At 57.0% G+C, this 12,021-nt stretch overlaps 1 protein-coding gene across 10 annotated transcripts in view; it reads left to right on the forward strand.

The window, feature by feature from the left end:
- The first annotated feature begins 235 nt into the window (after window positions 1-235).
- CROCC (ciliary rootlet coiled-coil, rootletin) overlaps window positions 236-12,021 on the forward strand; it is a 59,609-nt gene continuing 47,823 nt past the window's right edge. For 2 of the 10 annotated variants that reach the window (XM_074975202.1, XM_074975203.1), the window contains exons 1-3: window positions 237-489; window positions 3,453-3,594; window positions 4,701-4,852. In XM_074975202.1, the coding sequence (XP_074831303.1) occupies window positions 433-489; window positions 3,453-3,594; window positions 4,701-4,852 (351 nt within the window). In that variant the 5' untranslated portion in view covers window positions 237-432. Of the gene's footprint in view, window positions 490-3,452; window positions 3,595-4,700; window positions 4,853-10,756; window positions 11,055-12,021 lie in introns of those variants that run through there. The other 8 variants (XM_074975207.1, XM_074975209.1, XM_074975199.1 and 5 more) reach the window with 7 other exon arrangements.

The raw sequence follows: 12,021 nt of genomic DNA on the forward strand, positions 1-12,021 counted from the left end.
CAGCCGGCCCAAAGCTCTTGGCCGCGTTACGCCCCAGCCCCGGGCGCCGGCCGGCTCAGTGAGCCCGCCCCGGTGTGCGCGGCCCGGGCCTCGCCCCGCCGCTCTCTGCCGGCAGGCGGCCGGGGAGCGTTAGGACCCCGAGCCGGGAGAGGACGTCCAGGAGCGAGAGCTGCAGGAAGGGGCGGGATTCCTAGGCCGCCTGCCCTCCGCCCGGGGGGCTCCCTGCCCGTGGGTCACATGCGGGAGCGGGACTTAATCCTAAGCCCCAATTCCCGGTTGTTGCGCCGTGGGCGCGGAGCAGCCGCTGTCCCCGGGGCAGAGCCCGCGGGTGGCGCCGGCGATGGGACGCTCCTGAGCCGCTAGCAGCCGGGGAGAGGGGCTGGGCCGGCTGGTGGGGGGCTCGCGGATCTCTCGGGGGGACCCCCCCTCCCCATGAGCGCCCCCGAGCGCGCAGCGGACGCCGAGCTGAAGCTGGAGGCGGTGATCCAGGTTGGTGGGATGGTTTCGCTTTTACGAGGGACTGGTCCAGACGCGGAGCTGAAAGGATCCGGGGCAGTGACTAGCGGGGAGGGGGGAGCGCCCGGTTCTGGTCTCACTCCGATCAGAAACTCGGCCTGCGGGACTCCAGGGCCGTCCGGGATTTAACGCGCTTCCTCGCCTTGCAAGCGGAGCCTGTAAGTGAGGCGCCGACTCCCCTTCTCTGCCCAGGGCTCGGGCTCTCCCTGCTGTGGCAATTTAGCGATTTTACACCTCCCAGTGCCAGTGAGAATTGCTGGGGGACCCAGTGCCTGATTCGGGTTTCACACCGGTTTCACACTGCTTGCAGTGGGGCTGCTCCCGATTTATACTGGGGCCAACGAGAGGTGAATCAGGTCCCTGGTATATTCCAAATACTTGACTGTTTGGGTAGCAACAGTGTATGTGCCAGTCCTGAAAGGCCTCCTTGAAAATGCTGGTTGCTTTAAGGGTGACCTGCCAAGCTGATGCAGCTTTTAGGATATATAGGTGAAGTTTGAAAGGTTGTTTTCTCCCCCCCTCCCTTTTTTTAACCATACAATATCTGGAATATTATATCTTGCCTTCCCATTCGTTGCTTGGACAGCTAGAGGCTCAGGGTGGGAGATGTATGAGCCAGCTATTAAAGGAGCGGTGGTGTATTTCAATCCATCCTGGAGTGTTTGTCTCCCAAGCATGTGCCAGGCATTGGAGTTATATGAGTGGTTTTTTAAAAAAACATCCGTTGCTCAGGTTTCAAGCTTGTAATCGCATCATCCTCGAAGTTCTCCTGCTGGCTGCAGAGTCCTCCAGTGGGAACGGGGTGGACAAGAACTCCAACGTCTGTTACAAAAACAGCTGGGGAGGGCCCCCTTACAGGCCTCTATCTATCTGTCTATCTATCGTAGAGTGGGAAAGCAGCAGAAAAGGGCATGAGCCCAACTTTTCTACCCCCTGTGCAGGTCACCACAATGTATTAGGGCACTATTTTTATCCCCTGAAATGAAAGCTGCCAAGGAACCAGGTTCGGAGGCAGGGCTGGGTCCGACTCCAAGTCCGAGCCACTCCAGGCCAGGGGGAGAGTCTCTCTGGAAGATACCGTAGAGCTCTCAGGTGTGAGATGAGCCAACGGGTAAAGGATGCCTGTCCGTATTGCCCTGGCGGGAACGGGCGTGATGGGGCAGGGAGAGATTAGGATCGTGTTTGTAAGGGATTCTTGGGGAGTTTGCACCTCGAAAGTGTTTGCAAAGTGCTTTGCCCATTCCTGGGTTCTGGGGGTGTCACAGCTCTGAGCTGCACCCCGAGTAGCTTGGGTCCAAATCCAGGCTCCTCATGGGGTAAGTGGAGGGGCTGGGGCTTGGTAATGGAACCGGGAGCCTTTTGCCTCCAAGCTCTCGGTTTGGGTTCTGAACTGCCAGGTGCTTCCATCCTGATGGCTGTTCAGTGGCCTGTGTAAAGCGAGTGGGTTGGTCTCTGACCAGGTCCCTAGTGCTCAGATTTCCACACCCCATGAAAACCTTTCTGACCTCCGGCCCCCTTTGCCTCTGTGGTGAGGCCGAGGATTGAATGGATGGTGTCCCGGTGGGAGCTTGCCCTGCCTGCGAAGGACCCACCATCAACCTCTGCGGGCTTTAGATCAGGCCCTACTTGAGGACTTCAGCCTCCTGGGTTGTCAGCCCAGCACTAGAGAGCGAGCGATGGGATGTGAGGATTGTTCTCCCCAGGGCCAGGAGCTGGAGGCTAGGATCTGGCGCCCCCTTGATTGGGGCTGACAGTAAAAATCCTCTTGTCCTCTCATTCTCAGCCTGACCCCAGTGACTATCAGGTCTGGCCTGGCCCCGTGAATCTCCCTCGGGGAAGGGTGGGGTTGGTCCCGTTGCATCTGAAACAACCATCCATCGGCCTTGCTGGTGACAAGTGAAGGGGAAATGACCCAGGAGCCTGACGTGGACTTTCTCCCGCGTGATCTGAACCCAGGACAGGCAGGCTGTGACCAGGACCCCAGAGGTGCTCTCATCCTCCCTGGGAAAAATGCTGCCACGTTTAAGCAAATGAGGATGAAAAATGGAACCCGCAGTAGCCGGCAGCCTGGGTGTTGCCAGGGATTTTTGTGGGATGTCATAAAGTCCAGTGGATTCGGTTTATTTATTTGTCCCTGGCTGAGTCCCATCGTGGGGGTGCTGGGGCACTGATCTCTTACACTAGCATCTGGGGGTTAGGGGCCGCTAAATCTCCCCCTCCCCCCAATATTTCCTTTTCCCAGCTCCTGCTGACATTTCTTTCCTCTCCTATTCGGGGTGAATTTGGTTCTTAGCAAAGCAAAGGACGTGTAGAGTAGCCAGGGGCTGTGTAAATTCACCCATGCCCACCGCTGTTCTTGCTGCTCCTCCCTCATCTCTGCCCCACTCCTCCGTCCTGGGCCACTTGCAGGCTTGGCCCTCTCCTGAGCAGGTGCGTGCAGTGAGTTTGCAGCAGGGCTGGATATGGGATAGGGTGAAACCCGCCAGACTTGCAGGATTTGAACCCAGGTCAGCAGGGTGGATGCTAATCCCCTGGTTCCATGCTGGCTTTGCCTGTGACGTTTCTGTGGACCTCGGTCCAATCCAGCTAGACGGAGTCTTGAGCATCCCACCCTCCTGTCTTTGGCCTCTCCACAGTGAGTCACCTGTATCCCAGTCACAGCTGGTTAGGAGGGGTGGACGGCCAGGCATTGTGTCTTGATTGACTGACTGGTGTCTGAGCGGCGCAAGGCTGCCTTCCAGTATGACCGTCTGGGGAGCAAGAGTTGCAGTCCCAGGAAGGTTTAGGGCGAGTTCAAGGGATTTGCCAAGGTGCACAGGGCCACGAAGGGCCAGGAGGAGGCCGTATGGGCTATGGAGGTCTCCTGGGGTAGCTCCTGTCCGTAGGGGGAACTAGCCTGGCTCCCGCGCTCAGCCTGCTGTGTTCACGCCCAACAGAAGCTGGAGAGCAGTGTGCTGACCTCAGGGGAGGGGAAGAGTTTTACCATTCGGAGCAGCTCTGAGGACGCGCCACCCACCCGCCTGCTCGCCCGGATCCGAGAGATCGTCGCCGAGAACCTGTCGGAGCAGGAGAGCCCAGGTAGGGTTGTGGCAGTCTTGCCCCCCTGCCGCTCTCCGGGTCCATCAGGCTAACCCGCTCATTGCCGTAGCCTACTGGGCTGAGCCTCGTGCTGCGGCAGCCCGTGGGTTCTGCCCGGCCACACTAAACCACAGCCACCAAGGAGCAGCTTCTCGGTGGGTTCTCGGCACCTGGCCCTTGCCGGGCTGTGCCCACCTGATGGCTGCACTGGTAGCTTGCCAGGAGCCTCAGGACCAAGCCTGGATGGTGTAGAATGCAGCCGCCTTTGCAGAGACTAGACCCGAGCGTGCAGTGATCCCTCTGGATCCAAGCAGGGCAGCTGCATTGCTAAATCCCCCATCCCCCATGCAGAGGTGAATGTCGCCCGGGCAAAACTGGTGCTTTGTGGCCCCCCCCACAAAACCTCCCTTGCTGTGGGGCCCACCAAGCCAGGGGAGAGCTGGGCCACCCATGACAGCCAGATTAACCCTTTCAGTGCCCGGGATTGTGCGCTGGTGGAGTGCCCAGCCTGGTGGCCCACTGCCAAAGGTGGTCGCTGATTAGGCAGCAAAGCGATGCAGCCCAGGGAGGGGCTAGGAGCTATGGCTGCCTTGTACCTCAGTTGATATCTGCCCCCCAGTGCCCCCGACCCCACTTTCTTCTCCACCTCTTGGACCCTGCCTCTATCCATCAGCCTCTGTAAAGTATCTCCTCTGTATTCAGTCCTGCCTCTGCCTTACCACAAAGGCCTCTACATCTCGTGCTGCCCCTGGCCGCTGCCTTGGGAGTCTTGTGTTTGAGGGCTCCCTGGAACTCCCTGCTGCAACGCTGCCCTGGGCTCGGCAGGAAGGGGACAGGGCTGGGCTAGCCCCACCTCACTCTGTGGCACCGATGGATGCGTCACATGGAACGAGGGTGATCACCCATGCGGCCGCGTCACTCGTATTGTTGATGTCATGCCTGTTACCAAGACCTTAAACCGGGGCGATCTGAACCCCTGGTAGGAGAACCACAGGGCCAGCTTCTTCTCCAGGCAGCTGCCTCCCTGTGGCTCTGGGGTGGGGCCAGCTGGGCGCTGATGCCCATCCTGCCCTGCTCTGCTACGGTTCTCGCTCTTCTCCCCACAGCAGCCTGCCTTGGGGAGATGTCGTCGCTGCTCTCCCTCCAGGAGGAGAACCGCATCCTGCAGCAGGAGCTGTCCCGTGTTGAGGACCTGCTGGCGCAGAGCCGGGCCGAGCGCGATGAGTTGGCCATCAAATACAACGCCATCAGCGAGAGGGTAGGTGTGGGAAGCCGTGCCTGTCCGGATGGGGGTGGATCCTCCCCTGCCCCCCAGGTCTGTGTTCAGGCAGGTGCTGTGTGCTCAGGGAGAAGTCCTTTGTGCCAGAAATGGGGCTTTGTAACGTGGGGGGAGGGGAGGACGTCACTGGAGCTGGGCAAAACTTTTCATTCAAAACATTTTTTGCCCCCCAAAAGAGTTAAGAGTGAGGTTGACTGAAATATTCGCCGATTCCAGTCGATTTCACCAAAGTGTTTTGGTTGAAGTGTGGGCGGGGGAGGAACACACTGAAAAAAATTCTAAAAATGTCAGAACATTTCCTTTTGATGTTTTCCAAACAAAACATTTCAACTTTTCACTTTGAAATGCCCTTGAATTTTATGACAAAAACATTAAAGGGAAAATAAGAACATAAGAACGGCCATACTGGGTCAGACCAACGGTCCATCTAGCCCAGTATCCTGTCTGCTGACAGTGGCCAATGCCAGGTGCCCCAGAGAGAATGAACAGAACAGGTCATCATCAAGGGATCCATCCCTTGTCTCTCATTCCCAGCTCCGGGCAAACAGAGGCTAGGGACACCATCCCTGCTCATCTTGGCTAATAGCCATTAATGGACCTATCCTCCAGGAACTTATCTAGTTCTTTTTTTGAACGCTGTTATAGTCTTGGCCTTCACAACATCCTCTGGCAAGGAGTTCCACAGGTTGCCTGTGAGTCGTGTGAAGAAATATTTCCTTTTGTTTGTTTTAAACCTGCTGCCTAGTAATTTCATTTGGTGACCCCTAGTTCTTGTGTTATGAGAAGGAGTAAATAACACTTCCTTATCTACTTTCTCCACACCAGTCGTGATTTTATAGACCTCTATGATATCCCCCCTTAATGCTCAACGTCAAGCTGCCACGTTTCTTTGATAGACCCACACTCATTTTTTCCTGACTTTTCGATTGGCTGAAAATTTAGAAAAATCTTGTTTTTTCAGGTGACTCGAAATAACTCCACCCCCCCCCCCCCATTTTTTGGCATTACCTGCAGTGAACTGAACGATCAGCTAATTGCCCAGCTCTAGTCATCAGGCCTTAGTGAGATGCAGCAGGGCAGCTGAGTCTGAAGAAACATCCGCCCTTCCCACCCCCCGGGGTCTGCTTGGAGCCTCCTCCTCTCTTTGGCTTCCAGCGCCGGCGGTGAGGGTGCCGGGAGGGTGCATGTGCAGGAGGCCCATGCACTGGGGATGGGGCCCTGTGTGTTCTGGCTTGGAAGCAAATCTTCCAGGTTCAATTTGGTTTGGCTCTGGTCTCTTGGGGTTGGCGACCTGGTGTGGGGACGCCCATCGCTTCGGGACTGTACCCCGGCCGGTGTGCTCAGAACATCTCGCCTGGTGTTAAACCCAACTCTTCCCCTTCATAAACACATTGAAACCAGCTGAGAGCTGGTTAGGAGCCAGGGAACTGCTGTCCTCAGGCAATGATGCTCCTTTGCCACCACATTAAGCACTGCAGCAGGGCTGGGAAGCATGTTCTGATAGTTGGATCGCCGGGCATACAGCAGCTGAGTTTCCAGCTTGTAGAGCGTCTGTGCAGCATTTCAACTCAGCCCTCGCCAGTAAGTGCTGGGGGGAGAGAGGGCTCCTGGTTGTTGCTTCTCAACCAGTGTGCATTGTTGCAGCGGCCTTGGCTGCTCCTGCCTCGCTGGGGGGGCCTGTGCAGTTGCATGCCTGGCTGATCTCGACCTCCTGCTGGGCGGAAAGTCCGCTCTCTTGCATTGATGTGCCAAGGTGGGAACATGCTTGCGGGGGCTGAATGGTGACACATCTCTCCTGGCTTTAGCCCGGAATGCACATAGAGTTGCCACCCCTCCAGGATTGCCCTGAAGTCTCCAGGCATTAGAGATTAATCTTTAATGAAAGAATTATGTCATGTGATGAAACCTCCAGGAACATGTCCAACCAAAACTGGCAGCGCACAATGTAACGTGTTTCCCTGCCGGGGGGCCCTGTGCACAGCGGCCTGTCTGGGGCAGTGACCTGGTGGGATATGCAGGTTGGCTGATCCCGAGGGAAGTTGTGTGTGTTCTTGTCCACGCCGGGATCACGGGCCTGTCTGGGCATGTTCTTGCGGGGAATGTGACCAGGGCTTGCTGGGACTTGTCCCAGAGGAAATAAACAGCCTGGTGGTTAGTGATTGGGATAGCAGCCGGTCGGTGTCCTTGGCACTCACCTTGGGGGTGGGATACTGACCTGCGCCCGACACAGCCGGGCGGGCTGCGGGGGTTAAACCACAGAAAAGGCCCTTCCAGTGACACCGAGCATCTGATTTGAAACCAGCAGCTACAACGGAGGCTCGGAATCGCGCCCTTTGTGCGACTCCGGCTGCAGCGAAGGCCCCGCGGGGGAAGTTGGGCCAGAGGGACCCTCCCACTCCCAACTCCCGCCCGTCGGGCTGCTTGAATGGAGGTTTTGTTGAGGGATTTCTCCAAGTGCAGTAACAAATCTCCGTGAAAAGCACTTAGGTCAGAGCCCCTTGGTGGGCTCTGGACCCCCGGGGAGGGAGGGTGGTGGGTGGTGCTTGCGTGTGTTCTTGGGTGTGTAGATAGCACCTGTAGTGCTGTATGGCAGCTGAACTGCACCCAGCTAATAACACGCGGTGCAGAGGAGTTTGCATGAGTAGGTCACAGTATAGACCCCAACCGAGGGGCGATCGCGGGAGCTGGAGGTTGGGAGTTGTTTGAAGGAGTGGACAGGGGTGGTATTAGGCTGTTCCCAAGTGAGGGGCAGTGGGAGAAGGGAGAAAGTTTGGAGTGGGGAAGGGGACTTAGGCTCACCGCCTCAAGAATGATCCTGTCTGCGGCCATCGGTATGTACTTGGGGCAGCTAGCTCCTTGTGCCACTGAGGCTACGTGTCTATATTTAGCGTGCTAAATGGAAATAATAATAATTAATAAACCACAGCTCTGGGATAGTGCTAGTCATCAGTAGATCTCAAACCATGAAGTCAGGATCATTATCCCCTTTGTGCAGGTGGGGAAACTGAGGCACGGAGGGAGGGAAGTGACTTGCCCAAGATTACCCAGCAGGCCGGTGGCTGAGCCGGGAACAGAATGCAGGTCTCCTGAGTCCCAGTCCTGTGCCTGATCCGCGAGGCAACCTTCCTCTTTGCTAGCCCAGCCCATCCGTGGAGGAACATGTTGCCTTTCTCAGTCACTATTTCAAGTGTCATCCTGGTTGGTGGTGACTGGCAGGTGCTCCCAGCTGCTGCTGCTGCCGTGGCCCGTGTTACAGCAGTTGCGGACGGTGGTGGGTCTGTCCATTTCCTGGTGGATTAGTGTCCCTGTTGTGAAATCACCGGCACAGCTGGCACTAACTCGCCCCTGCTGTCAGCCCCGGGGCCAAGGGCAGAGTGGCGCGGGGGCACTGACTGGTAGAGCGGAGTGCCGCAGGGCCGGGGCAGCACGCCAGTTGGGAATTGTGCAGCCTAACCCGGCACCGTTATATTCCAGACCCCCAAATTATGGGGGCTGGCGGCATCTCCGCACTTGTAGCCCAGAAACTGGGGGAGCAGGGGCTGTGGCAGGGCGGCGCGAGCCCCCTCACGGTTTCTCATCTTCTTTGGAGGGAGCATTTTGGGCTAGCGACATTCCTGGTGTCCATGGCAACGGGGCAGAAGAATGGAAGGAATCCCTGGTTGCTAAGGCAGCAGTTGCTAGGGGAGATGGTAAACTTTGTTCATTCCAGGGCCTGAGCCTTTGGAAAAGGCCCCTTTTACAGAATACTTAATAATACTAACAATGAGATGAGCAGAGAGGTGGGGCGGGGTCACCCCTTGAGTTTATTCCAGGCTCCACCAAGCTGGGACGATATAAACACTGGAGAGACTTGAAAACAATTGAGAATAGCTTCGAAATACCAGCGGGCCGGATCTTGGTGCCACTGACGGAAATCTCTTTGGGAGCAGGTTGGCCCTGCAGTTGGGAATCCTTTTCCCCCCATGTGAGCGGGAGGCCCCCGAAAATGAAGGCTACATGTCTGAGGCTTGGTAACTCTGGCTTCTTGGTCTCGGGGACCTTGCTTGGCTTCTCTGGGGCCACAGAAGTGGTTTTGATGCCCGTAGCTGCCGTCGCAAATGCAGCAACAAAATCCAGGGGACGGGGCACCACACTGGGAGTCGGAAGTCCTGGTGGTAATTCCCAGCTGTGCCACTGACCTGCAGCCTCAGTTTCCCCAGCTGTAAAACAGGCACAAAGATATTGACTCTTCTTTGTAAAGTGCTTTGAGACGTAGGGATGGTAGACTGCCCAATAAGCATTACGTATTGTTGTTGGGTTTTTATTTTATTACACAATTTAATTTTTTTTTTTTAAGAGAAAAACTGATTTTCCTTTTAGCTCCCGTTTTGTAGCTGGAGGACCCAAGGTGATCTGGCTCGTCTGTTCGCTTGCCTGATAATTTATTTTTTTCTTCTTTTCCCCATGATTCCTGCCCCTGTTCAAAATGATGGTTTAACTGGATTTTCAGCAGCAGGTACGACGTCTGTAAGCAAACAGGTGCAGAGTGCGGGAGCCGAGCAAACGGGACACCCAGCAAATCTGTATGTTTCAGGCTCGTATGTGGCTAGATGTAAGAGAGAATGCATGTGACTAGGAGAAGAGGGACAGATCAGAAACAAAAATATGAATCAGTTCTAATATTAGCTCTTGTACTGCGCTCCTAACATGCCTTGCAAATATGGACCGATAATATTAACCCCATTGTACTGATGGGGAAACTGAGGCCCAGAGAGGGGAAGGGACAACCCCTAGGTCACCCAGCGGGTCACTGGGAGATCTGGGAATAGAACCCAGCTCTGCTTGATTCACCCGATCTGACTGGAGAAGAAGCGGACCTGATCTCCTGGGGCTGCTGCATGGCTAAAATCCGTTGCATTTTCTAAGCATAGAAACAAGTCTGTCTTTTAAAGAAGATGAAGTCAGGGCGTTAAACTTCCAGACAGGCACAGCCGCTAATGGGCCCTTTTCTCTGTCGGGAGGCTCGGATTGGCCCTGCGGCCCCTTCACCGGGTATTGAGTGGCCTGTCTCTCAAACCTGTAGAGTTTCTGAAGTGCCAGTTACCATAGTCTCTTGGGGCCGTGTGCTGTAAGTGTCCAGAAGTGGACATGGGAAGAGCGGTGCCATCGGCTGTTGAGATGTTGCCCCTTCTCTGCTGCGTTAGCAAGCTGCCCCCCGAGCGCCGTCGCTGGGGAAATGAGCCAGCGTCTTTTGGTTTGAAACACCTCTGCCTGGAGTAGACGTAAGAGCCCTTCCCCCTTCTCTACACATCAAGCACCTCGAAGCACGTCATTCACGCAAGCGCCGTATGGGGTGGGTGCATGTTGTCGTGCCCACTTTACAGATGGGGAAACCGAGGCACAGCTGTTGAGCATGTCAGGGAGTGATGAGCCTTGACATGTTCCTTGTGTCCTGAGCCCTCCTGCAGAGGCAACATGCCCTGTGGCACGGTGTGTGTGCAGGGGGAGCACCCTGCTCATGAACCACTCCCTCAGGCTGGCACTGATTAGTTTGGGGGCGGGGTGGGGAGGGGCAGTGTCCTGGATCAAGACCCTCGAGGATGGAGAACCGGGGGGGAATATCACTGGAGCTCTCCAATACCAAACGAAACTGAACTCCTCTGAATCTCCGTAGTGACGCTGCTTGGGGGGAGTTCTGCACGGTGCTCTCTGGCTGCCTTGTGGGTCTGCCGACGTGCCGAGGATGGGGGCTAGTGTCTGTCTGTCCATGTCTGGTGCAGACACCTGGCCAGCAGTCTCCAGCTGAGCATGAACTGGCTGCTCCGCAGACCCCCCCGGCACCGGGTTGGTCACGCGACCCCCTCTGGGCCTGTGCAGGCAGGCTGGAGCGGTGGCAGGCCACGGATTACGGTTGCTCTGTGTCTCGTTTCCGAGCTGCCCATTAGAATGTGAATGCGTCTCCAGGCGGCTTAGGGGAGACAATGCACAAACTGGGCTCCGCCGGCAGCTGGATTTCTTAGCCTGTGTCTCGAAGGCGCCGGGGCTTTGTGCCTCGCTGGAGCAGGGAGCGGGAGGGCTGTGCCAGGATCTGGGCACGCATATGTCTGGCGACGCTGCCTGCAGGATGGAGCCTGAGGATCCAGCCCCCTCCGTGCCCCCCGAGGACCCCCCTGGGCTTTACGTGAAGAAGCGAGTGGAGCGGGCAAGTGGCTACAGCCTGGGCTGAGCTGGGCTCACCGGTGGATGCCTGGGGCGGGGGGTGCTGGGGCGGGAGTAGGGGCTGCCGTGTGCCCTTGCAGAGGGATGCCAGGAAGGAACCTGGGGGTGGGGGTGGGGCAGGGAGGGTATTGCCTGGGGAGCTGTATGCCATTGCCAGCCATGGCTGATCATCACTGGGTGCAAGAACTGACTTGCAGAGCCCCTCCCAGGGATTGTGGCACACAGGCTGGCTTCTTACATGCCTTGCCCTAGGGAGCAGAGCTGTGCCAGGCTGTGCCCTATGGGGGCAGGGGCGGGGGGGGCTCTTCCCTTCGAAAACGGGAGTAGAAAAGAGAGAATCTGGGAGGTTCTTCAACCTGCGCATTTCGCTCCCTTCCTTCCCAGGCTAGAGAGGGTCTGTGATCTCCCTGCTCTTCCTTCTAGCCTGGAAGAGCCCCCTACAGTAGCTGGATACACCAAGGGTCCAGATCCCTGGGTCCCCTACCTTATGGTGACCCATTGGGTCAGCCGGGGGGACAGGATTGGAGTGTGCTGGCCAGGAGAGCCAATCCATTGCGCTCTCTCTGGGACAGGCTGGCCCCCACTGGCTATAGGCCTGTCCGGCTGGCATTTGCTGGGGAAGGCAGAGTGGGTGGTGGGACCCGGCTGAGCAGGTGGTGGGAGCTGGTTGCTGGGCAGCGGGGTGGGCTCTCTGGGGAGGATTTTGTTCTGTGCACAGCCCCCCCCCCACCCCCCCCTCCCGGAGGCAGCCGCGGGCTTGCTGATCTGGATGCCGACCACTACTGCGGGGGTTGCAATAAGCTTTGGCTTTTCGCCGCCGGGTCTCCGGCTTGAAACCTGCTTCCAGCCCCAGAGGGATGATTTTGGGAGCCCTCTTTGTGCTGGCTGAGTTGACACCTTAACCCTAGTGGGCAGTTTGGCCACCACCACCCAGCTGGCCACAATTGGCT

The sequence above is a fragment of the Natator depressus genome, chromosome 18 (assembly GCF_965152275.1).
Source record: "Natator depressus isolate rNatDep1 chromosome 18, rNatDep2.hap1, whole genome shotgun sequence".
Lineage (NCBI taxonomy): Eukaryota > Metazoa > Chordata > Testudines > Cheloniidae > Natator > Natator depressus.